The sequence below is a fragment of the Leptodactylus fuscus genome, chromosome 7 (genome assembly GCF_031893055.1).
Source record: "Leptodactylus fuscus isolate aLepFus1 chromosome 7, aLepFus1.hap2, whole genome shotgun sequence".
Classification (NCBI taxonomy): Eukaryota; Metazoa; Chordata; class Amphibia; order Anura; family Leptodactylidae; genus Leptodactylus; species Leptodactylus fuscus.
Window position 1 is genome coordinate 141311 of NC_134271.1, and position 27984 is coordinate 169294.

General features: G+C 44.9%; 1 protein-coding gene across 1 annotated transcript; it reads left to right on the forward strand.

Annotated features, from left to right (window-relative positions):
- The first annotated feature begins 14664 nt into the window (after positions 1 to 14664).
- On the forward strand, positions 14665 to 25023 carry C1QTNF4 (C1q and TNF related 4). Its single transcript, XM_075280702.1, has 2 exons — positions 14665 to 14743; positions 23618 to 25023. Exon 2 carries the CDS (start codon positions 23623 to 23625, stop codon positions 24724 to 24726), a length of 1104 nt encoding a protein of 367 aa, XP_075136803.1. The 5' UTR covers positions 14665 to 14743; positions 23618 to 23622; the 3' UTR covers positions 24727 to 25023.
- Positions 25024 to 27984: the final 2961 nt, after the last annotated feature.

A 27984-nucleotide genomic window follows, 5' to 3' on the forward strand; every position in this document is an offset into this window, starting at 1 on the left:
TTAAGGATTAAGGAAATCTAAGGATTAATTTGGGGTAAAAAGTGACAAGTGATCTGACGTGCCATATATTGAGCCTCCTTAATGAAGCTTTGCCCGGGTTATAATTTGTCTCCCTGCATATTGTACATATATTCTGCCTGAATTCCTGCAGGTGGATTTGTACCCGGCGAGATCGTCTCACACTATTATTTTTCATTATCTTTGTGTACCAGTCAAAAAAAAAAAAAAAGTCTATCCTGCTTTAGCGGGATTGAGCTGTTCAGTTGCCATGGTTACTTGCGATTTCCAGAGCCTGGTTGTTGCGATGCTGCTTGCGGGGGGAATGTCTTTTGGCACGTCTGCCTTTGCTCTGGGATTTGGAACATCTCCAAGAAGCATCTTGTGTTTATCTCTTATTGTGTGAAATTGTTCGGTCACCAGCTTTGCCTGGAAGTATCCGACTCCTCCAGGGAGTCACCTGAAGGTACCACAACCTGTCATACCGGGCCCCCCAGCTGAAGCTGTAAACGTGTGCACAAGAGATAGAAACTAGCAGGAGCCCAAGATATAAAACACCAGCAGGTCGTCCTTATTAAGTGCTCCAAGATATGCCAGTGTCTGGAGGAAAAAGAAGAGAAAAGCCTATAGTGACCCAAAGATGACAACTCCTGGCGCATGCGCGGCTCTGCAGAGAAGCTGGGGCCGTACACCTGACCTCTAATGTGCATGTGCAGTAGAGACAATGCGCACTACCCCCGCTTTACTGCAGAACTGCGCATGTGCATTGGCAGCGGCGCATGTCAGTCTTGTTTTCTTTTATTCTAGACACTGAACTACCCATAGGACCTGTTTGTGGCTGTTTCTTATTTTCTGCTCCCTGATTCACTATTCAGCCCCTGCGTCCCGGCAGGCTGGGGCGATGTAGTGACATTACTGTACCAGCAGCAGAGACTGGCGGCCACTACGGGGGAATGGGACAAGATAAGTTGTACTTTTTTTGTTTGTGCATTTTTCTGTTGGGGCTAGAACGAGGACGGGGGATAACAGCAGGAAAGAAGCCATATAGCGGGAAAGAAGCCAAATAACAGCGGGAAAGAAGCCATATAAAGGGAAAGAAGCCATATAAAGGGAAAGAAGCCATATAATGGGAAGGAGGCCATATAATGGGAAAGAAGCCAAATAACAGCGGGAAAGAAGCCATATAAAGGGAAAGAGGCCATATAAAGGGAAAGAAGCCAAATAACAGCGGGAAAGAAGCCATATAACAGCAGGAAAGAAGCCATATAAAGGGAAAGAAGCCATATAAAGGGAAAGAGGCCATATAAAGGGAAAGAGGCCATATAAAATGGAAAGAAGCCATATAATGGGAAGGAAGCCATATAAAGGGAAAGAAGCCAAATAACAGCGGGAAAGAAGCCAGAGAACAGGAAAGAAGCCATATAAAAGGGAAAGAAGCCATATAAAAGGGAAAGAAGCCATATAAAGGGAAAGAGGCCATATAAAATGGAAAGAAGCCATATAATGGGAAGGAAGCCATATAAAAGGGAAAGAAGCCATATAAAGGGAAAGAAGACAAACAACAGGAAAGAAGCCATATAAATGGAAAGAAGCCATATAAAGGGAAAGAAGCCATATAAAGAGAAAGAAGCCATATAAAAGGAAAGAAGCCATATAATGGGAAAGAAGCCATATAATGGGAAAGAAGCCATATAACAGCAGGAAAGAAGCCATATAATGGGAAAGAAGCCATATAAAGAGAAAGAAGCCATATAATGGGAAAGAAGCCATATAACAGGAAAGAAGCCATATAATGGGAAAGAAGCCATATAACAGGAAAGAAGCCATATCATGGGAAAGAAGCCATATAACAGCAGGAAAGAAGCCATATAATGGGAAAGAAGCCATATAAAGAGAAAGAAGCCATATAAAGAGAAAGAAGCCATATAATGGGAAAGAAGCCATATAACAGGAAAGAAGCCATATCATGGGAAAGAAGCCATATAACAGCAGGAAAGAAGCCATATAACAGCAGGAAGGAAGCCATATAAAAGGGAAAGAAGCCATATAAAAGGGAAAGAAGCCAAACAACAGGAAAGAAGCCATATAACTGGAAAGAAGCCATATAAAGGGAAAGAAGCCATATAACTGGAAAGAAGCCATATAAAAGGGAAAGAAGCCATATAAAGCAAATTAGGACCAGACTCTCCAAAAGAGAAGTACAGAGGCAGCGCTCACCCAAAAAGACTTTATTTGGTAACAGCACAACGCGTTTCGAGCCAATCTTGCTCTTTCTCAAGTGCATATAGATAACCTTCCCACAGTGGATACTGGGTGTGAAGCCATATAAAGGGAAAGAACCCATATAATGGGAAAGAAGCCATATAATGGGAAAGAAGCCATATAACCACCCAATTGTCCAAGGAATGGCTGCACTGAGGAAGCCTGAGTAAGGCCGTAACAAGGAAATGTGGCCGGGGGGGGGGGGGGGGGGGGGTGCAATACACAACAGATACACAGATGGATCAGTAAGACATTAACCCTTTCATATCACATCAATAAGACACAATAAGTCCTATTACAACATCTAAATAGGGATAAAGCTGAGTAACAGAAACATATGTGGAATCCCTTCAAGACACCCCCCCCCCCAGCAGGCTTATTAGTCTGTGTTTTTAGGACTCACTGATACCTGCTGCCCGCCAAGGAACTATTGGAGATTGCCAAGAGCTGTATTTGGCTTCTCTTCAGCAATCCCATAGAGTTGGAAGTGCACTTGTGTGAACACTGTTCCATTCAACTCCTCCTGGCAGCAGTCTTACCCCCTATAATACTAGTGATCAGCGGGGTTCCAGTGTAAAGGTGATAGCTTCATATTTGTACAAAACCCCTCGAAATACTAAGATTTTGGTTACTTGCAAGCCACTAGAGGGAGCCCACTGCAGTGAATAAACTGGAAACAGAATAAATGTGTATGCAGTGAGCTCCCTCTAGTGGTGGTGCAGGTGGCCACATTGCTAGTATTACACTCAGGGATGTATTAAGTGAAGCAGCCAGAGCAGGCCGGTGCTGTCACTCTATCTACCCTTAGGCCTGTAGACTCTATACAGCTGCTGCTTTTGTCTTGGGATATCAATGCACAAAACCCTAGAATTTACCATTCTGTCTGTATATAAGGGTTGGTGTTTCAGCAATGCTTTAGTTGTGCATATATGTATGTGCTGCTGTATGCTGTTTTTGTGTGTATGTATATTTCTGTACTAGCAGTTACCCGCGACTTCGTCTGCGGGGTGGCGTTGAACCGCTTATATGTGTTGTCTGCCGCCAGTTCCTTGTCCCCCTATCATTGCCCCCAGTTTCTTGTCCCCTCATCTCTTCCCCCTAGTTTCGTGTACCCCCATTTCTGCCGCCAGTTTCTTGTCCCCCCATCTGTGCCCCCAGGTTCTTGTCCCCCCATCTTTGCCCCCAGTTTCTTGTTCCTCCATCTCTGGCCTTAGTTTTTGTCCCAGCAGTTTCTTGTCCACCCATCTTTGGCCCCAGTTTCTTGTCCCACCATCGTCGCTCCGCAGTTTCTTGTCCCCCCATTGCTGCCCCCAGTTTCTTGTCCCCCCATCTCTGCCCCCAATTTTTTTGTCCCCCCATCTCTGCCCCCACTTTCTTGTCCCCCCATCTCTGCCCCCACTTTCTTGTCCTCCCATCTCTGGCCCTACTTTCTTGCCCCTCCATCTCTGCCCCCCCCATCTCTGCCTCCAGCTTCATGTCCCCCCTTCTGTGCTCCCAGCTTCATGTCCCTCCATCTCTGCCCCCAGCTTCATGTCCCCCCATCTCTGCCCCCAGCTTCATGTCCCCCCATCTCTGCCCCCAGCATCATGTCCCCCTCCTACATCGGCCCCAGTGTATTAGCACTTACCTTGGCCACGCTCTGTGGTTAGCTGCTTTCTCCGCTCGCTGCTGCCTGTGTGTGTCCTAGCGAGGCCCCGGCGTCAGGTTGCTATGACCCCGGGCCGCACGCTGCTGCATAGAGAACACACACAGGCAGCAGCGTGCGTACTATGTGGACTGAGCGAGCGAGAGAGTGGCGGCAAGGGAGCGTGGCCAAGGTAAGTGCTACTACACTGGGGCTGATGTAGGTGGGAGACATGAACCTGGGGAACGTAGGTTATCCCCGGGGACACCCCCCCTCCCCCCCTGCTGCACTCACCTGTATGTCTAGTGTCGGGTGCAGCAGCCTCCTCCGTCCGGCATGTGTGCAGGTGGACTTGGCTGCGGCTCCGGGACGATGTGGGTGGCCGCCATCTTCCTCACTGTGTCCCTGGTGAATCGGCACGCCCACATTCAGCCCCCAACCTATGGTGCTGCAGCCCTGCCTCTATAGCCCGCCCACAGCCTGCCATGCACCAATAGGAGGTGCGTAGACAGACCAGCGCTGGCAGAATGCCAGGTTCTACAGGCAAGCCCGGAGGTGTCTTTGGAGGGTCACGGTGGCGATTTGGGGTGAGTGACCCATATTTTAAGTAGCCTACTACCTTTTCCTGGCAAATATGGGTGTGCGTGTGTGAAATTTCCCCAAAATCCGTTCAGCCGTTTGGCTGTGATTGAGGAACAAACATCCAAACTTTCACCTTTATAATATTAATAGGATATAGGTATCTTTGTCCTTCCGTGTATGACTAATAGTGCTATTGTGTTTAGGTCTCCATATTTTTGTATATTTCTGCTATTATTTGTGTCTTTTTCTATCTTTTATTGCTGGCTGTGTGTGTCATGTTTGTATCTTGTGTTACTGTATATGTAACTTGTGTGTCCTATTTATGTTGTTAACAATCTTGAGTCTTTGCACCTTGTTCTTTGTGCTGTGTCTGTAAATGTTGTGAGTTGATGTATCTTATGTCACTATGTAAATGTGTTGCTTTGTATGTGCTAACAAGTGATTATGAAGATAATCTTGTTTCCCTTAGTCCTAGCAGTGGCACAACTGGGGTATTTTCTGCTCCTGTGTGCTGGTAGGACAGGCGGATCTTTAATTAGCCAGTATTAATTTCACATGGCTAGGATCCCTTAAAAGGACACCGCTTCCTCCCCCAAAACGCGTACATACCAGAGTAATATAAAGGTAACATATACAACATCAAGCATAAGCATATAACACATTTTGTGGTTCCCCCCCCCCCCCTTTTTTTTTTTTTTTTTTTTTAAATAGGGTGAGAAGTCTTGTACCGCTGTTAGGACTAAGGGAAACAAGATTATCTTCATAATCACTTGTTCCCTGTCGTCCCTACCAGCCGCACAACTGGGGAGATACCAAGTAATCCCTTCAGGGCAGGAGTTGACTACAGACGGAGCTTAAGACAGCTCGCCCAAAGGCAGTAGATTCGGTAGAGCGAGAGCTCAGACGGTAGTGGCTTATGAACGTGGTCTCCGAAGACCAGGAAGCAGCTGCTCAAATCTGGTCCAGAGATAGAGCCACAGCCCTGGTTGAATGAGCCCTGAGAAGGGTAGGAGGCGGTAACCCTAGGGCTGTAAATGAAGCTTTTATGGCTTCTCTTACCCAGCGTGCTATAGACGCTTTTGATGCCTTGAGGCCTTTCCGGCTACCAAAGTAGTTGATCAGAAGGTTTTCAGACCTTCTGAAGGGGTGAGTGCGCTGCAAATAAATTTGAAGGCATCTGACCACATCTAAGGAGTGAAACTTCTCCTCTTCCAGAGAGGAAGGAGATGGGTAAAAGACAGGCAAACAAATGAGCTCATTTAGGTTTGTACTTGAAGGCACTTTGGACTTAAACCCCGGGAGGAACCAGAGTTGCACCCGGTCCTTGAAGAATGAGGTGTAGGGTGGTTCTGAAGAAAGTGCCTGGAGCTTACTCACTTTCTTCACAGATGTTATTGCGAGGAGAAATGCAACTTTGTAAGTCAAAAATGTTAGGTCCACCTCTTCCAGAGGTTCGAAGGGAGCCATGCACAGTGCCGAAAGGACCGAAGTAAGGTCCCATTGGTGGACGGGAGCAGTAACTGCTGGTCTCAACCTAGTTGCCCCTTTAATAAAGGTGCTCACCAAAGGATCCTGAGACAAATGCCTCCTCAGATATAACGTTGTGTAGGAAAAAGGTATGGGGAAAAACACAGTTCTACGTGCAAGAAAAATATATAAGTAGCAATTCAATGGTTGAAAAAACGCACTCACGTTGATTCTGGAGGAGGTTGAGTTTGCCCGGAAAATTTTCGGCTAGGGTAAATGAAATCCAGACATTCAGGAGTAAGATTCCAGCAAAGTCATGGCTCCTTGGTTAAAACTTAGCGTTTATTGATAGTAGACAAAATTTCATAAAATCATAATTATTCGTGTGATGAAACACACTGCATACATGCAATCGATGGAGCAACAGCTGACGCGTTTCGAACACTGTCTGTGCTCTTAGTGTTCGAAACGCGTCAGCTGTTGCTCCATCGATTGCATGTATGCAGTGTGTTTCATCACACGAATAATTATGATTTTATGAAATTTTGTCTACTATCAATAAACGCTAAATTTTAACCAAGGAGCCATGACTTTGCTGGAATCTTACTCCTGAATGTCTGGCCTCCTCAGATAGGCGGACAAAGCGGCAACATGTACCTTCAGGGTAGAGGCAGCCTGTCCTTTGTCTAGACCATCCTTAAGAAAGTCCAGGATCACCCTCACTGGGGGATCGGAGGAGTCCATTTCATGTTACCTACGGTAACTCCGGTTAGTAGATTCAACTCTGGCGCTAGCAAGGATCTTCAGGACGTTCCGAGACAGTCCTCTATTCCTTAATAGGGACTGGTCAATCTCCAGGCTGTCAGGTTGAGTCTCCTCAGATCCTGGCATCTCAGCTCTCCTTGGGTCACCAGATCTGGGAGGGGAGGAAGCCTCCAATACACGTCTTGACTCATCCACATGAGCTGGGCAAACCAAGTCCTTTTTGGCCAGAACGGGATTATGGCAATTCCCGAGACTTGGTCCTGTCTTATTTTCATCAATACCCTGGGTATGATGGGAATTGGAGGGAAGATGTAAAACAGCCTGAACCTCCAAGGGATGGACAGGGCATCCACTGCCAAGGGATTGTCCTCCTGGTACAGAGAGCAGAAGGTCCCTACCTTGGCGTTGAGTCGGGTTGCCATAAGATCGACCTCCGGGAGACCCCATCTCTGGACGATCTGTTGAAATACGTCTTGATTGAGAGACCATTCTCCTGATACGGTAATACTCCGACTCAACTGATCCGCTACTATGTTCAGGGAGCCCTTGATGTGAACAGCGGATAAGTGGGACAGGTTCTTTTCTGCCCACGTATAAATAAGGTTCGCCTCTTTCAGTAGGGCTGGAGATCTGGTGCCGCCTTGTTTGTTGAGGTACATCAAGGTATATCATATTGTCTGACCGCACCTTCACTGCCTTCCCTTTGAGAAAGGGGGCAAAGTGACATAGCGCCAAGTGAACTGCTCTTAGCTCTTACAGATTGGATGTTCCTTCCTCTGGATTCCTCCAACGACCTTGGATAGTCCTGTCGTCTAGATGGGCTCCCCACCCCGTATGGGATGCATCTGTTGTCAACAGGGTCCAATGAGGTTGAACTGAGGACCTTCCATCTTTCAGGTGTCTTCACCATCTGAGGGAAAGACGGGTAGAGGGAGAAAAGCAGATCTTCTTGTGCAATCCCCGTGGAGACTTGTTCCAGGCGCTGAACACTTCCATCTGAAGGGGACGCAAATGCCATAAAGCCCAAGGGATCGCCTTGGCCGAGGACAACATCAGGCCTAAGACTCGCAAAGCAGTGCGTATTGACACGCGGCAGGTCCACAAAAGAAATTGTGCGGCGGCTTCTATTCTCGCTCTCCTCTGGCTGGTTAGGAAGATCTGCATCTTTTGCGAATCTATGATGAATCCCAGGAATCTTTTCTGGGTAGACGGCACAATTTCTGACTTCTCCCAATTGATGAGCCAGCCCAACCTCTGCAGGAAGGAGATGGCTATCTGGAGGTGGTGATAGAGAATTGAAGTAGGCTGAGCTTTTATAAGCCAGTCGTCGAGGTAAGGAACAATAAAAAGGCCTTGCAGCGCGGTGGCGACTGGAGCGATGACCTTGGTGAAAACGTAGGGGGCTGATGATATGCCGAAGGGGAGAGAAGTGAATTGTAGGTGCTCCCTGAGACCGGATATGAATATGGAGATTCGAAGATACTTTCGGTGCGGCGGGTAGATGGGAATATGAAGATAGGTGTCCAGAGTAGCCATAAATTCTTCTTGCTGAAGGAATGTTGTGACTGAGTTTATAGACTCCATCCTGAAGGGCTTCTGTTTGATGTGGAGATTGAGATACCTCAGATCTATTATCATGCGCCAGCCTCCTGTAGATTTTGGAATGAAAAAAACTGGTGAATAGATTCCCCGGCCTACTTCTGAAGGAGGGAACTTTTTTTTTTTTTTTTTTTTTTTTTATTCAAACGTTTGATTGGGTTTTTTCAACATTTGTAAAAGAACTTCATAAGCAGAGGAAGCGTGTACATATCAGCGAAAATATTCATATACTCGGGTAATAATCACACATATTAACAGATATGATACATCGAAATGCGAGATGAAGATTCACAAGAATATTAATAGTAGTGAACAGAAATAGTAAACCAAGTTATCAAGTATACATCAAAATGAATGCACCCGGATTGAGACAGTAGTATCAAGAGCAACAATCAGAGTCGGGGGGGTAGTAAAGAGTAAGTAGTGGTGTAAAAGAGGGGCATGGAAGGGGACAATGGGAGGAAATATAAAGGAGTTCACAGACATCAGTGGGCTAATGCTTATGTAAGATCCATGGGGTCCAGGTTTTCACATAACGGTCATGAGACCTGGTGGACCAACACATGAGTTCATCAAAGCAAGCAATCTGGTTAACCTTATTGATCCACATCGAGAGCGGGGGGGGGGGCAGATGAGTTCAGCCAGTACAGGGGGATGAGGGATTTCTCTGCCGACAACAAATGCGTGACGAGTCTGTCTTTGCCTGGGGTAAATTCTCCTGATGGTAGGGACAGGATCACAGTTTCAGGGGTAAGTTGAAAATATGGATAGCTAACTTCTCGGATCACTTTCTCAACCTGTAGCCAGAACTCCTGTATCACCGGGCAGGACCACCATATGTGCAGGTGAGTGCCAGACTCCGACTGACACCTCCAACAACGATCTGTGGTATGCAACTTTTTAGCGAATAACTACGCTGGAGTCCTGTACCAGCGGGAGACTAACTTGAAGTTATTTTCTTGAAGTCTAATACATGGCGAGAAGCCGTGAGAACGCGTCAGAACCAATTCTTCATCTGTTAGGGAGGTCTGAAGTTCTGCTTCCCAGGCAGTCACATACTTCGGCCGGTGAGGGCTATATGGGTCAACAAAATGAGATTGATAATGTGAAATCTTACATAGCATCGAGGTGGGAGAGAGGAGCAACTTCTCAAACTCGGTCAGGCTCAACCTGGGCAAATAGCTCTGTTGCAGTTGACGGAGTACAGTGGACAGGTGTTGTTTGTGAAGGAAGGTTAAGGGTTTGTCCGGGACAAGGGAGAATAGCTCTTCTCCGGACATCAGGCCATCCGGAGTAGTAATATCTTTGAGGCATATGTCACGGAACCTAGACCATAAATCCTTAAACACATCAGGGCGTAAGCCCATTAGGCAGGGAGCCAGGGCCAGGGGAAGTAATGGAGAAGGCTGTGGAAGAAGATCATCCAAGAGATCGATCCATGCACCAGATGAAGGGAAGAGTAGCGGGCAAGAGGCTGCTGACAAGTCTCGGCATAATCGTGGAAACCATAATACTGTGGCAAGTGGAACATCCATACTTTCTTGTAGCAAGGTTGCTGGTAAAGACAAATTAAGTGGAAATGCGAGGTCTGACCACCAGGACAGGCGGATGGCAGTGTGGTACTTTTGCATATCCGGGAGACCTATGCCACCCTGACTCTTCCGTTTGGTCAATTGTTGCCATGAAATCCTGGGAGTTTTGCGCCTCCAAACAAAAAGGGGTAAACATGCTTCTGAGGGAGGCAAAAAAGGCAGTAGGTAAGGCGATAGGCAACATCGCCATGCGATAAATAATCTTGGGTATCAGGTAAGTTTTAAGAAGGTTCTTCCTACCAAACCAGGAAAGGGGGAGATTTTCGTATTCCGACAGTAAGCGATTCAAATCAGCAAGTAGCGGGGGAAAATTCGCTTGATATAAGGCATCGGGGTGAGGTGTCAGCTGTATGCCCAGGTATTTAAGCGGTTTGGTGGACCATTGAAACGGAGTCGCAGATTTCAAGGAGGATACAGTGGCTGGGGAAAGTGTGATATTCAGCACCTCAGATTTTGAAAAGTTCGCCTTATAGCCGGACAGCTCCCCATACGACGACAGAATGTTGATGAGAGCTGGCAGGCCTTCCGCTGGATTGGAGAGAATGAACAGTACGTCATCTGCGTATGCCGTTGATTGAAAGGATATGCCATTGCACCTGATGCCTCGGATCACAGTGTCCTGTCTTACCGCCTGCAGTAATGACTCTAGAACCAGCACAAAAAGGGTTGGAGACCCTGTCGGGTGCCGTTGGTGATAGAAAAGCTGTCCGACAATGCTCCATTCACCTTTAACTTGGCGGTAGGTTGCGAGTAAAGGGACCGGATGGCGGTTATAAATTGCTCTGGTATCTCAAAGCGGTGTAGAGCCTCCAACATATAATCCTACGCCACCCTATCGAAGGCCTTCTCGGCATCTATGCCGAGTAAGACCAGTGGGACCTTGCGTCTGTGTGCCATGTGTATCAGCGGAAGTAGTTTCGCCGTATTGTTCTTCCCCTCTCTACCCAGCACAAACCCAGATTGCTCCTCATGCACCAGCTGCGGGACAAGCGGTCGCAGGCGCCTAGCCAATATTTTCGCCCAAATTTTAACGTCCAAGTTGAGGAGAGAGATGCGGCGGTAGTTACTGCATTCAGCTAGATCTCGTCCCTCAAGGAGGGAACTTTTGCAAGGCCCCCTTTGCGATGTACTCTGCCACTGATTTTTCTAAGCAGGCTTGTTGAAGAGTCGGGAGGGACCGGGTGATGATGAACCGGTCGCGAGGAGGCGTGGAGAATTCTATAGCGTAGCCCTAATGGATGATTTGAAGAACCCAGGGGTCCGAGATGGTTAGACGCCAGGCTGCGAGAAATGCCAAAAGTCGTCCTCCTACAGAAGGAAAGGTCACAGGGAGCTGCTTCCCGTGAAAAAACAGGGTTTTTTGGGGGTTAGACCCTCCATAAGATCATCCAGCCCTCGGCCGAAAACCTTCCCCGGTTGGAAGGGGAGGGAGCATAGGGCGAACTTAGAGGCGGCGTCTGCCCGCCAGGGCATGAGCTAGAGAGGCCTCCTGGCAGCGGTGGTCAGGGCCATGGATTTTGAAGCCAATGTAAGCTGCTGTCTCGACGACTCACGGAGAAAATCCAAAGCTAAGCGAAGGTCACTCATGGAAGCTAGGATATCATCCCTGTTCACCCCGGAATCATTATCACGTTCGAGGTGATCCAGACGCACCTTCAGACTGTCAGCTGCTTCAGTAGAGGCTATGGCCACTGATGCATGGGCGGACGCGGAAGAATAAGCTTTCTTAAGAGTAGACTCGACTCTTCTGTCCAGGAGATCTTGGAGATTTGAACCATCCTCCAGGGGAACGACAGTTCTACGGGAGAGTTTAGAAACAGCCAGGTCCACTTTAGGTGGGGGGTCCCACCGATCCAGCTGTGATGGGTTGATGGGGTAAACAGATTTGAAGGCCCTGGATGTAACATAGGCCTTCTCAGGCTGTTTCCACTCACGCTCCATAAGGCTGACCATGGAAGCGTCCACTTGAAAGCCCCTTCACCTATTAGAGGTGGACGCAGAGGCTTCCCCTTCCGCATCCTGGTCCCACGACCGGATGGACCTCAGCAGTTTATGGGTCTTGTCCAATGGGCCTGCTGGAATCAGAGGTTGAGTCATCCAAAGAGGCCGCCTCATCATGGAGCCTCTCCAGGGATGGCAGGGACTCAGAGGGCCTATCCAGCCTTTGTTTTTCTGTCAGCTGAGATAAAGACTCACGGATGTCCTTCAGGGAATCATCCTGAAATAGAGCGAATGTAATAACCGTTTGAGTGGAAATCAAGGTTCCGTGTCGCAAATATGGTTACTCACCATGTACTCCTTGACCCATGTCACTACTTCAGAGGTGAAGGCTTCCTCCCGGAGAGGGTCTCTGCATTGCCGGCAACGAGGATAATCATAGCCTTAATGAGAAACAAAAACCGGACATGGAGTAACCAGGAAAAAAAAAATATTTATTTTTTCTTTTTTTTCCCCCTTTTCATTTTTTTTCCTTTACTGAAGAAAATAAGACAGAAACTGCCACCTACAATCAGGGAGCGGGAGGCCACAAGCCACACAAGGCGGATGCCTTCTTTGGTAGGCCTCTTCTTCCTACCACGGTCACACGGTGGTGTAGTAGAAGAAGACATTTAGGCCTATAGAGAAAAGATGGGTGAAGGAGACAAAACTTTGAAGGCTGGAAGGGCCAGCAAGTCTTACCTTAAACTATTTAGAAAGAGCTTGCAGATAACTTTCAGCAAATTCACTTGCTTGGAGCCAGTAGCAGCCAGATTAGGCAACTTAAGCAACCCGCCAGAGATTCTGGAAGGCAAGGAGGAGACAAACCGCCGCCCCTTTAAGGTGCCGGGGAGGAAGGGGCGGGGCTAAGCGTCTGTCAATTTTTAGGACTCCACAGATCCCTTATTATAGGAGTCCAACTATCAGGGCTTCCCAGGAACACACTAAGTGTCCGTCCCCCTGATCCTTCTACTCCCTGCAGCCTAACCAGCAGCATGGAGAACTTCATTTTGCGGTCGCAGGGCCTCGCAGGAAGTGCGGGCTGTGTCAGAAGTGCGCAACCGCAAATGTGACTGGCTGGAAACAGGGAAGCTCAATGAGGCTCCGCCTGAGAACAAGCACGGCCGGCTTCTGACGGAGGGGGAAGAGGCGGCAGCAGCTCCGAAAATGGCCGACATGACTCCAAAGCGAGGTAAGCAGCCGTAAATCTGCTGGGAGCCTTTTAGAAAACGATCTTAATAATCTTTGCTGGAAGCATGTCGCAAGGAAGCTGTGGAACAAACACCGGGCCAGGTAACTGTTCAGACCTGATCCCTTAGAAGGACACAACGTCTTCTCCACCTGTCCTGGTTCACACAGAAAAAAACACGTTTTGGGGGAGGAAGCGGTGTCTTTTTAAGGGATCCTAGCTACGTGAAATTAATACTGGCGAATTAAAAATCTGCCTGTCCTACCAGCACAGAGGGGCAGAAAATACCCCAGTTGTGCCGCTGGTAGGGACGGCAGGGAACATAAATTTGCAGTGTTTGTGTCTTCCTGTTTGTTGGCATGCGTGTATTTTCTTCTGTGTGCATATTTGTGCTGTTTTTGTACATGTGTATATTTTTTGCTGTTTTTGTACGTGTATATTTTGTGCTGTTTTTGTACGTGTGCATATTTGTGCTGTTTTTGTATGTGTGTATATTTTGTGCTGTTTTTGTACGTGTATATTTTGTGCTGTTTTTGTACGTGTGCATATTTGTGCTGTTTTTGTACGTCTGTATATTTGTATCAAACAAAAAATATATAGGGCAAATCTAGGTAGTGTTTAACAGAAACCAACCATATTGACCCATAGGCCAACTACCATATAAGAACAAAAAATCGGTATAAAAAGTATAAATTTATTGAAAAACATAAATAACAATAAATATGGATTCAGAGGCAATTTGTGCAACCAACAATGGATGCAATGAAATACATACTAGCAGGTTTCCATAAAGAATGCACTTTATAATTAGTCAATGCAATACTGAATGACAAAAACAAGAGTACTCCATAGAGTGGGTATCATTCACTGTGTTCAAATAGGTATATGAAAGGATCATAGATCACTAGCAATTGCTGAAAGCTAACACATTAACCCACAATATTGCAGACATTGCGGTCCCAGCCATAGTGCGGGCATTGCAATTTTGCGCATGCGCAGTACGTTCGGCAATCTTCTGCGAACAGAGTGTACTGCGCAGGCGTCCGACAGACGCTGAAGAAGCAAGGGGAGGATACAGAAGACCATAGAGGCGGTGCTGCGGTCGGTTTTCGAGCTGCAATGGGGACGCCCCCATCGCTGCGAGAGAACTAATTAGCATACCGGTACAAACCGGTATTTTGAACGAACGGCGCGGCGGAGAGCACTTCCACAGGTAAGAGACAAATAGCCTTTTTAAAGGCTATTCCGATGTGGTAACTAGAAAAAAATGTGTTTTAGTGGTAGAATCCCTTTAAAGTCTTTTTTCCTTCTTTAATCTGCCTCTTATTTTTCTATACGACATCTCGGGATATACACTTCGGACACATTCAGTATATACCTAGTGGTCAGGAAGGATTCTTACTTGTACGGCTGCCATTACACAACTAAAAATAGAAATGTTCACATCGTACTTTAAAATCCTCCAAATTGTTCCCATATAAACAATAGAAAGTAAGAGCCTAAGAGGGACGAGGAGAGAATGTAATTGTGTTCTTACCTGTCCATGATTTTGTGCTCTGCACATGTGGACCCCCCTTCACTGCCCCCCTCCCCCCCCCCTCCCCCCTTCACAGCCCTGCACCAAATCCTTCTATGTGCCATAAAGTGGAGATCCAGGCAGAAGACAAGTGACAGGCAGCAGCTGAGCAGGTAAGTACAGGAGGCAAGGTGGGGGCCCTGGGGGTGGAGAAGGGCACTGGAAGAAGCAGCTTGTGCAGGTGGTATCAGTAAGATAAGGGGTGAGGGGAGGGAGGGAGAAAGATGCTGCGGGAATGTATCACTGGCCTCTGCTGCATCTGCACTAAGGGGAGACCCCTACCTCATCAAATTTATGCCCCTGCCTCTACCCATTTGCAGTTTTTGCCCTTTGCAGCTGTTGCAGCAGCTCTCGCCCTCATTGCACCCTCTCCTCATCCTCCTCCTCAGTCTCAGCTCGGTAGTCTCTGTACAGAAATATGGCAGTGATTTGGGTCACCCTCTTGCCCTGCTGGTTTCCCACATGTCATCGCTCATCTTACATTACAGAGACGTCTTCCCCCTGGGGACGGGGTCCCAGATGTTTCCCTTTCTGCAAGATCAGATTATTTTCATAATGAGAATGGATTCCTGTGCGTGACCCGAGCCTTGTACTATGACATTTATAGGGCAGATATATGGTGGCCGGAAGGGTTACATACATGGTAGAAGCTTCATGTACAGCAATGTTGTTATTCCGTAGACAGGATTTACTGTGCTATATACGGCATATGTATCTCTTCATATATAGCAGGGACTACGGTTCAACCAACCATGTTATAAACTGACATACAGTGTCTATGTGGTATAACACGTATCATGGTTATATATATATATATATGTATATATATATACTAGCCTCTGCCCGCGACTTCGTCTGCATGTTGTTGGCGTTGATGATCCACCTTGGCATCAATGGTTTGTCTGCTCCAGCGTTTCAGCAACTGTCAAGCTGTCCTGCTGCTGAACTTGTTCCTCATGCTGTTCCCGTTATTGTTCCAGCATCTCAACAGCTCGCTGCGACGCCATATAATGAGTGTGTTGTTGGCGCCGATGATCCCCATCAGCTCCGCTTGAGGAGAACTCTGTGACTTCTGGCTCCTTCATAGATCTCATTGTTTGCGACAAATTAGATTTTCTTTTTCCCGCCATGTTTAAAGGGGCTCTATCAGCAAAATCATGCAGATGAGCCCCACATATGTGTGAAGTCTTTATAAAGGCTATTCAGGTCCCGTAACTGTTATATTACACTACCCCCCCCCCCCCCCCCCCGTTTTAAAATAAAACCCTGAAAAAGAATGTGCTCTGCTTACTGAACGTACACTGTGGGCGGGCATTCAGGGTGTGTCATCTTCTTCATTCACGCCTCTTCTTCCTCCAATGTCCTCCGGTCCCATCCTCCTCCGGCGCTTGCGAACTGACACTGATATAAAAAAAATGGCCTGGGCGCGTGTGCAGTAGCATGCGGCTTCTACTACGGCTACTGCGCAGGCGCTCAGGCCATTTTTTTTAAATCAGTGTCTGCTCGGTGCCTGAACAGCCTTTTTAAAGGCTATTCACGTATATGTGGGGCTCTATCAGCAGGATTTTGCTGATAGAGCCCCTTTAATATCAGCAAACTGCCAATGTGGAGTAAAGGTGTTTTCCCCTCCAGTGTGTCAGCACTGCCTGGAGCAGATCAGATAATATGCAGATGCTTGTACACAATGGACTGAGGGTTAGCTGAGTGTTACATAGAGAGATAACAGACCTGGGACCTGAGATAAGCGGCTGCAGGAGCAGTGTAATATAGTATGTGACCATCAATCCAGAACAGTAGTGAAGCCATGTCATTACTGGGATACAAAGTAGCCGATGTGTTACTCTAGGTTACAGAGTATCTATGGGGCAAATCTCATCCAAATCCACTCAGTGGTTTCTGTGTGATTGAGGAACAAACATCCAAACTGTCACATATATAATATTTTTAGGACTATGTGAGTTTGTGTATATGAATATGTGTGTGTATATTATATATATTTATATAGTCTGTATGTTTATAGTGTTTTTGTATCTATCTATCTATCTATCTATCTATCTATCTATCTATCTATCTATCTCCTATCTATCTATTTCCTATCTATCTATCTATCTATCTATCTCCTATCTATCTATCTATCTATCTATCTATCTATCTATCTATCTATCTATCTATCTATCTATCTCCTATCTATCTATCTATCTATCTCCTATCTATCTATCTCCTATCTATCTATCTATCTATCTATCTATCTATCTCCTATCTATCTCCTATCTATCTATCTATCTATCTATCTATCTATCTATCTATCTATTTATCTATCTCCTATCTATCTCCTATCTATCTATCTCCTATCTATCTATCTCCTATCTATCTATCTATCTATCTATCTATCTATCTCTCTATCTATCTCCTATCTATCTATCTATCTATCTATCTATCTATCTATCTCCTATCTATCTATCTATCTATCTATCTATCTATCTATCTATCTCCTATCTATCTATCTATCTATCTATCTATCTATCTCCTATCTATCTATCTATCTAGCTATCTCCTATCTATCTATCTATCTATCTATCTATCTATCTATCTCCTATCTATCTATCTATCTATCTATCTATCTATCTATCTATCTATCTACTATCTAACTATCTCCTATCTATCTCCTATCTATCTATCTATCTATCTATCTATCTCCTATCTATCTATCTATCTATCTATCTATCTATCTATCTCCTATCTATCTATCTATCTATCTATCTATCTATCTATCTATCTATCTATCTATCTCCTATATATCTCCTATCTATCTATCTATCTATCTATCATCTATCTATCTATCTATCTATCTATCTATCTATCTCCTATCTATCTATCTATCTATCTATCTATCTATCTCCTATCTATCTATCTATCTATCTATCTCCTATCTATCTATCTATCTATCTATCTATCTATCTATCTATCTATCTCCTATCTATCTCCTATCTATCTATCTCCTATCTATCTATCTATCTATCTATCTATCTATCTATCTATCTATTTATCTATCTATCTATCTATCTATCTATCTATCTATCTATCTATCTCCTATCTATCTATCTTCTATCTATCTATCTATCTATCTATCTATCTATCTATCTCTCTCTCTCCTATCTATCTATCTCCTATCTATCTATCTCCTATCTATCTATCTATCTATCTATCTATCTATCTATCTATCTATCTCCTATCTATCTATCTATCTATCTATCTATCTATCTCCTATCTATCTATCTATCTATCTATCTATCTATCTATCTATCTCTCTATCTATCTCCTATCTATCTATCTATCTATCTATCTATCTCCTATCTATCTATCTCTCTATCTCCTATCTATCTCCTATCTATCTCCTATCTATCTATCTATCTATCTATCTATCTATCTATCTCCTATCTATCTCCTATCTATCTATCTATCTATCTCCTATCTATCTATCTATCTATCTATCTCCTATCTATCTATCTATCTATCTATCTATCTATCTATCTCCTATCTATCTATCTATCTATCTATCTATCTATCTCCTATCTATCTATCTCCTATCTATCTATCTATCTATCTATCTATCTATCTATCTATCTATTTATCTATCATATCTATTAGACGACACTCACTCCGACTATCAGATGACAGCTGTCTCTCACTCTCAGGACACACGGTAGATTTACATGATGCATTATGGCCTTTCCCTCTGGTGACCTAACCCTACACCATATGTGATCAATTATAATCAAGATATCAAAACACTACCGGTGTCTCTTTAAGTTTCAGCCGCCGCCGCCGCCATGTGAGGTTGCAGTACTAGGCCTTGATACTTCTGTATGGCCATAGAATATTCTAGATTGATTATAATTGTAGTTCCAGTTAGCGCACGTTTCCTTCCATAGTGATATTTCTTCACAGTCACATGACGGGGAGACAGAGATCCTGCAGCGCAGCCCTTGTGATGTGATTCAGGATTCATGCATGACCTGCTGATTCTGCATACTAGAACAGCTTAACATAACCAGGTGGTTGTAGTTGGTGTCGAACTACAAGTCTCAGCTTCAAATCTCCCCACAATATATATATATGAATAATATAAGTGACATTAGGTTTTATTCAAGCCATGGCCATGCACAGATCATAGCACCCCAATGAGCCCCACTTCAATAAAAGGGGTAAAGTCCTAAATTCTTGAATAAATCCCAAATTAATGTCTGACCAGCAAAACACCCCAAATAGATAGACCCCAACAATCCAAAAGTTCTGTGGCTAGTGAGTCATTTATTTTGGACTTCTTGTACTTTCTGGTATACAAGTCTTAAAAAGTTGCAATTTAATTTTTTTTATTACCTGATCACCACTGTAGGGTTATAGGTTGGTCATGATGTGCTTGTGTCTTCATTCATTCTCATTTACTATGTTACTATTAGAGATGAGCGAGTAGTATTCGATCGAGTAGGTATTCGGTAGAATACTACTGTATTCTAAGTACTCACACTCGATTGAATACTACTCCTATTCGCAGTAAATATTCGATTCAGAACCAGCGTTGATTGGCCGAATGCTATACAGTGTATTGCATTCGGCAAATCAGCACTGGTTCTGCAGCAGGCTCGTCCTTGCAAGTCAGCAGAGAGATGGCAGCTTGCTGTTACGAGGGAGCTTAGTTTTTCTCATAGGAATGCATTGACCAGCGTTGATTGGCCAGTATACAGCATTCGGCCAATTAACGCTGGTTCTGCCGGAGACTCGTCTGTGAGGAGGCGGAGTCTAAAATTGGACCACAGCAATCTCCATTGTGGTCCGATTTTAGACTCCGCCTCCTCACAGACGCAGGCTCGTCTTTGCTAGTTGGGAGAGCTGTCAGCTTGCGGTTACGAGGGAGCTTACTTTTTATCTGCGCAACTGCAAGGACCTGTGCACGGACCTCCATACACTATAATAACTGCACAGCGCTCCTCCTAAACACTCTCCTCCTGCTATTCGTGGATTTGGTGACTCTCCTTTAGTCGAATAGTGGTTCCCCTGAAACGAGCATTTTTTCCCATAGACTATAATGGGATTCGATATTTGATCGAGTAGTCGAATATTGAGGCTCTACTCGAAATGAATATCGAATCTCTAATATTTCACTGTTCGCTCATCTCTAGTTACAATGTAGAATCAATAAATTCTCCCTATACTGCCTTTATGTAGATACAACTTTCCCAGGATCAGCGTCTATACGGATACATACATATTGTGAACCAAAAGTGAAACAAACTTAGAAAGGTTCGCCCATCTCTAGTCCCATGTATGATTATGTGCACAGATAGTGCCAAGAACATTGGAAGATTTACTACTTTTGTCCAATTCACGGGTAAATCTCACCCAGATTTACGCAAACCACACATTCACTTTAATGGAGGATCCAAGGGTCATTTGTCTGAACACTTCCTCATAATTCTCATAATATAACAAACCTGGGGCATCAGAAGTCGGTGTTGTTCTGTTTCTTTGTTATTCCTCTTAAACATTTATGAAAAAGTAGACAACAGGGCATTTCAGTTTGGGGGAGGGATTGTCTACATATCTGACATGGGGTTGGGCCCAGCCCTTTTGGACATTGGAGATGATAACCCCCAACAGCCAGTGTATTTATAAATGTTCAGGTGGATCAGGCCACACCTCCAGTGCACTGGATATTGTATATTCAGCCTGAGATGATTGTCTCTGCATTGCTTCATTGGTTTGTCACCATACAGGTACGTTTCTGTTCCCATAAGAGGCCCTTCACTATTATTGGTTTGGAGGACATTTTGCACCTCACATACTCTCATTAGCTTTCAGAATCTTTTATAGACTTCACATTGGTGCTCAGGGTTGTCTTGGTTGTCCATAAAACACAGAATGTTCTGTGTTGTTTGTTTCTATACTTCTCATTGTAATGAACTTGAACTTTCACTGTCTAAAACTCACGATACTGCCAAGTGATAGCTGATTGCCAAGAGGAAGACCATTCAGAAGTTTGACCTAATCCCTCAATGAGACTGTGAGACACAGAGACCATATTCTCCTCGAATGTCAGGAGAAAGGATCTGTAAGAGGATCCAGGCTGAGCAATGACTGCCGGGGTTGTTCTCCCTGCAATCCTGAGCAGATTTTCCTGGCTCCTCTCCTATAGCTGTAATAGAGTGAACCCTCCAGTCTTCTTGTTGCCTTGGAGAAATTGTACATCTTACTCTATTGTCAGGGGCAGGTGATGCCTTTGATCCGAGGTCTTCACATACACTGAGGGTGCTCATAGTGGCAACACAAATAAATTAATTGGGTGTACAATCTGGAGCAGGGACGTTAGAAGAACAGAACATTGATTCTGGTACGTTGCCAGTCTAACGTTCTGGTACACCAACAGTCTAAGGTTTTGGCATGTCGCCGGTCTAACGTTCTTATTACATCGCTGATCTAACGTTCTGGTACGTCACTGGTCTCTAACTTTCTGGTACGCGGCCGGTCTAATGTTTTGGTACATCGCGGGTCTAACGTTCTGGTACGCCGACAGTCTAACGTTCTAGTATGTCTCCGGTCTAACGTTCTGGTACGTCGCCGGTCTAACGTTCTGGTACTTCACTGGTATAACTTTCTGGTACGCGGCTGGTCTCATGTTCTGGTACATCGCAGGTCTAATGTTCTCGTATGCCGACAGTCTAACATTCTAGTATGTTGCCATTCTAACGTTCTGCTACGTTGCCTCTCTAGCATTCTGGTACGTCACTAGTCTAATTTTCTGGTACGTGGCCGGTCTAATGTTTTGGTACATCGCGGGTCTAACGTTCTGGTACGCCGACAGTCTAACGTTCTGGTACTTCACTGGTATAACTTTCTGGTACGCGGCTGGTCTCATGTTCTGGTACATCGCAGGTCTAATGTTCTCGTATGCCGACAGTCTAACATTCTAGTATGTCGCCATTCTAACGTTCTGCTACGTTGCCTCTCTAGCATTCTGGTACGTCACTAGTCTAATTTTCTGGTACGCGGCCGGTCTAATGTTTTGGTACATCGCGGGTCTAACGTTCTGGTACGCCGACAGTCTAACGTTCTAGTATGTCGCCGGTCTAACGTTCTGGTACTTCACTGGTATAACTTTCTGGTACGCGGCTGGTCTCATGTTCTGGTACATCGCTGTTCTAACATTCTGATACGCCGACAGTCTAACGTTCCTGTACGTTGCCAGTCTAATGTTCTGGTACATCACCGGTCTAACATTCTGGTATGTCATTCGTATAACTTTCTGGTACGTGGCCGGTGTAATGTTCTTGTACATCACCGGTCTAACGTTCTGGTATGTCACTCGTATAACTTTCTGGTACGTGGCCGGTGTAATGTTCTTGTACATCGCGGGTCTAACGTTCTCGTACGCCGACAGTCTAACGTTCTAGTATGTCGCCATTCTAACGTTCTGCTACATTGCCTCTCAAGCATTCTGGTACATCACTAGTCTAATTTTCTGGTACGCCAACAGTCTAACGTTCTAGTATGTCGCCGGTCTAACGTTCTGTTACGTCGTCAGTCTAATGTTCTGGTACGTCACTGGTATAACTTTCTGGTCTAATGTTCTGGTACATTGCGGGTCTAACATTCTAGTATGTCGCTATTCTAACGTTCTGGTACATCGCCAGTCTAATGTTCTGGTACGTCGCCAGTCTAATGTTCTGGTACATCGCTGGTCTAACATTCTGATACGTCGCGGGTCTAACGTTCTGGTATGTTGCGGGTCTAACGTTCTGGTATGTTGCGGGTCTAACGTTCTGGTATGTTGCTCGTCTAACATTGTGCTATGTTGCCGGTCTATCGTTTTTGTTACGTTGCTGGTCTAATGTTCTGGTACGTTGCTGGTCTCTGCTTTCCCCTGACGAAGCCAGGAAGTGGCGAAACGCGCGTCGGGCGCTCCATAACTGGGTAGGCTCAATAGTATTCTTTTTATTACAGGTCTCTAAGCTTGGTCTCTTACACTTTTCATGTTGGTGTTACATTGATTCACATGTTATGCACTTTCCTTTGTTATTGGTTATTATGTTACTGTGTAACATTCTGTTGTAGATAGTTTTTCATTGTGGTTTGCACATGTCATATATTTGACCTTGCTTAGTGCACTATTGATATACTATAACATTGTAGCCTCCCATTTTATGGTATCATTGGTCTATTTGGTCCTTCCAATATTTATTATATTATTATTATTTTTGTTATTTTATATGGCATAATAAAATTTATATTTTTATTCATAAGTGATCCTGTCGTTTGACATTATTTATGGTTAACGTTCTGGTATGTTGCAGGTCTAACGTTCTGGTATGTTGCTCGTCTAACATTGTGCTATGTTGCCGGTCTATCGTTTTTGTTACGTCGCTGGTCTCTGCTTTCCAGTCCCTCTCCACAAACAGAAAGCCATGTTTGGCCAGTCAGTAGCTGACTCTAGAGAAGACTAACTGTGGAATATGGTGGTAAAGTGGAGCATAGGATGCCTATTCTGCCATGTGTCCTCAAGCACTGGGACCATAATGTCTTATTATTATTTTGTAATTCTTAAGGGGATTATGTCCAAACACTTCTTGTAAATCTGCTTGGTATGACTGATATTGCTGTTACCATTCATGACACCGTGATCATTGGTGAAATCTTGTACATGTGGCATTATTTACCTGTTTTCCTTCCTGTCATCCTAATTACAGAGAAAAACTTCATTTTGGTGTTATGCAAATTAGTTACTAAGTGTCACTGGGGCCTGGCAAGTGCTGAGGGCCACCCAATACCTCCAACTTACTATAACTGACAGGGGATTTTAGGGGAACCTGACATATGTGTTGTTAATAACCAGTCTGACCTATGCATGGCACGATCCCAGCAGCGTCTACAGTGGGACTATGGCACATGTCATTCCTTCTTGGAGAATAATCTACTCTTTTGTTTTTCTTCAGCTAGAATGTCTGCTTCAAGTATTCCAGCCCTTCTGGGAATATTGGTTCATCTCCTTCTCTTTTCCGCTGTGGTTCTTGGTACAGACAATCGCTCTGCGTTTTCCGTTGCCCGTACAACCAGTATGGAAGGGGGGCCTGAAATGGTCATCACTTTTGACAAAGTCTATGTAAATATTGGAGGGGATTTTGATCCCAAAGGAGGTATTTTCAGATGTCGCATTCCTGGAGCGTATTATTTTTCCTTCACCGTTGGTAAGTTCCCTAAGAAAAACCTTTCAGTCATGTTGATGAAGAACAAGAATGAAGTTCAGGTCATTGTCTATGATGAGCATCACCATAAAGAAAGAAAAGTCGCCAGCCAAAGCGCAATGTTGCAACTTGACTATGGAGATACAGTTTGGCTTCGGCTTCACGGAGACCCAAAATACGCGCTCTACAGCAATGTTGGGCCTTATACAACCTTCAATGGTTATTTGATCTACCCGGATACATCCTATTACTTTCAGAGTGGTAGTGATTCCTATAAACTACAACACTCCCAAAACTCCATTATATCTGCAGAAGGGTCCTCAGAACAAAACGAAGTCTACAAAAAGTATACAACAGTCGATAAGCAACCAAGTAATACAGACCCTCGGTCAGCTTTCTCAGTAGCTAGAACCGAGAGTCTTGTTGGATCTGAGGACAAGAAGATCCAACATCAACCAATCACTTTTGACTCTGAATTTGTCAACATTGGGAAAGACTTCAACCTGTCTTCTGGAGAATTTTACTGCCGTTTGGCTGGAGCATATTACTTTTCTTTTACTATAGGGAAAATGCCTTACAAAACCATGTCTGTCAAGCTGATGAAGAACCAGAATGAGGTCCAAGCAATGATTTATGATGACAGTCACTCTAAAAAACGTGAGATGCAGAGCCAAAGTGTGATGTTATCACTACAACCTGGAGATACAGTTTGGCTCTACAGTCATGGACATGAAGGCTATGGGGCCTACAGCAATCATGGAAAATACATTACTTTCACTGGGTTCTTAGTTTATCCTGAGATCCCTTCCAAAGAACTTACAGCACCAAATCCCAAACCAGAAATTATTACTAAGATCTGATGGGTACCGTGGCGGGTAGTGCTAGGCGATGACCAGTATACAAAGTTGGTGGTTTAGGTGCACACAGTGCCACATAGGCAAAGCCACGTCCTTGTCTTATCTTCACCCAGTTTGTATTTGTAGTATTGCTCATTGAGACATAGAAAGCAACTTTCCCAAGTGGATGTTGCTTCTATTTTCTTGCACATTGATCTCTGGATTGTCCATAGTTATATAGGACTACCTGCAAGTGATACCTACCCCAGTTTAGAATATAAGTAGGCCTTCCCTTACGGTCACTGAGAGTATGGGAATGTAATTAATGACTCCATGTTCCAAGAAAGCGACTAAATATGGGTTGCTATGATGAGCCAGCAAGAGGTTCTACTTAAGGCTGCAAATAGGGGCTGTGGTCCTATGGCACACAAAGCCTCAGCAGTCAGACCCCCCCCCCCCAGTCAGCATAACTTGGCCACACCCTTTTAAGCTTGCTAGAAATCAATGGAATGACAACACACATGGACATCTGCTACATTCAGCAGTCACTTTGGATCCCTGTTTTTGTGATTATGGGGGTCTCGCAGCATTTGGAACCCCAACAATCTAGTCATTATCTCTTATCCAGAGGACAGGGCATGGCATCTTTTTTTTTTATTTATGGAGTGATTGTTTATTAAAGTCGAATAGTTAGAATTTGGTTGATATTCCATTCCTGAAAGCTCACCATTTGCACTTTTCATGTATGTGTCAGGCTCAGACTGGCCCACAGGGGGGCGGATGAACTCCCCATTGGGGCCCCATCCCATGCAAGAGTGGGGCACTCACACAGACACCTGGCTGAAAAACAGTGATTGGGAAGAACATTCTGTATGTGGTGTATTGCTAAGGGGGATTGGCAATGTCCACCATCCTGCTACCAAATAGATTTTTAGATGGGAAGGGTTGCATGTGACGTATGTGTCAGATAGAGAATAGGAGGAGGAATTTGTGTTTAATCTTGATATTATTCCTGCCAAAGTTATCAATGTTGTCTTTGTTACAGAGACAGATATGATAGTGAGAATAAGATGCAAGCAGAGGACAGAGATTGTGCTGCTCTCCGGAAGCACACCACAGTCCGGCCAGTATCAAAGCTTTGGTTTGTTCATTTCCCTGTTGACAAAGAGCTTGTACTGCTCTGAAGTATCTGAGAAATCGCTATAACACCCATTCTGCAAATATAACACAGCAATCGGGATCGTCCCCATTGAGATGAAGCAGTAAGAGGATCTTTTATGGGTGCCATTTCTGTGTGGCCAGTATCCACCCCATGGTGCTTTGTCTGTGGTACTTTTATTTTTTTTACATCCACTTTTTGATAAATGGAAAACCTGTTTGCAACAATTTGCCAAATGTGCTATGGTGGATGAGTGGTGCAGTGACGGCAGTGCAGGGAGAGCGGAACAATCTCTGGCCAGGATAATCGAGCAGCCAAATAGGTTTCTGTAACAAAAAGAAAACTGATAACTTTGGCAGAAATAAACATGCACATAAACATATAACAAAGACATGTCACACACACCCCACTCCATTTGAAACAAAGGCACCAGACACCATGTTGGACATCACCACTCACAGATTTGGCCCCTTCCCCTTAGCAAAATTCCACATCGTAAATTCCATTGACTTAGGTGTCTCTATACCTTTGGCCCACCCTGTAAATACAGATAAGCGTACAGATAGGCCCCGTCCCCTAAATGTCAATGTGGAGCCCCCATCACCAATCTGACAGAGTCAGCAACTAAGAGGGCCACAGGACAGAAATGGTCCAAGGTAAGGGCCATGTAGAAATCTAATACTGATAACAAACGATAAGAAAATGGGAGGGGGGTTATAGTTGCATTCAGTTGTATTGTGGGGGCCTGCAATGAATTCCAGTGGAGGGTCCTCAGTCCCCCAGTCCAACACGACGATGAGCATGTTATAAACCTATGTAGTGCATGAGTGGCGTGAACCTATCGACTGTTCATCAACTTTTTCCCATAAGGAATGCAATAGGAAGAAGGACCTGGTGACATATGGCCGGTGTAAGAAACGCTAAAGCAACGCAGAAAGTTCTTTACATGTTACAGAACTCGGAGAGAATAAAAGCATTTTGTATTTCACATGTGTCTGTTCATTAATAGTGTGTGTGATCTCTATCTGCAGATAGGAGACGAATCCTCCGGGACGGATCCTTCCCGCTCTCAGCAGTTCATTAGAACCGCTAATGAGCATTTCTAATAGACAGCCGAGCAGATTCAGAGTCACTGACACCAATTCACACAAGTTCTGCAGGTGTTGTGATAATGGAGGGTTTTCTGCAGGAAATGATTCAGTAACTCACACACGGCCGACATTCTGCATATAAAGAGGAGGTACAAGATAATCAACATTGATGTTAAAGAACCCCCGCAGATCAGCTGATTCCCTGTCATAGTGTGAACTGCAGTTAAATAAATAAATTAATAATACTCATTATTAAAAGCATTCTTACTTTACACCTTTTTTCTACACCGGCCTAAAACCTTTGCACAGTCCTGTATATTGGAACGGCTTCTTTTCAGTTATAGTCAAATTATGGGATACTCTACTCCTCATCATGGAGAAGGGAGTAGAGAAGGCACAGTAACCTCATCATGGAGAAGGGACAGTAACCTCGGCCTGGAGAAGGGACAGTAACCTCATCATGGAGAAGGGACAGTAACCTCATCATGGAGAAGGGACAGTAACCTCGGCCTGGAGAAGGGACAGTAACCTCATCATGGAGAAGGGACAGTAACCTCATCATGGAGAAGGGACAGTAACCTCGGCCTGGAGAAGGGACAGTAACCTCGGCCTGGAGAAGGGACAGTAACCTCATCATGGAGAAGGGACAGTAACCTCGGCCTGGAGAAGGGACAGTAACCTCGGCCTGGAGAAGGGACAGTAACCTCATCATGGAGAAGGGACAGTAACCTCGGCCTGGAGAAGGGACAGTAACCTCATCATGGAGAAGGGACAGTAACCTCGGCCTGGAGAAGGGACACCAACCTCGGCCTGGAGAAGGGACAGCAACCTCGGCCTGGAGAAGGGACAGTAACCTCGTCCTGGAGAAGGGAAAGTAACCTCGTCCTGGAGAAGGGACAGTAACCTCGTCATGGAGAAGGGACAGTAACCTCGGCCTGGAGAAGGGACAGTAACCTCATCATGGAGAAGGGACAGTAACCTCGGCCTGGAGAAGGGACAGCAACCTCGGCCTGGAGAAGGGACAGCAACCTC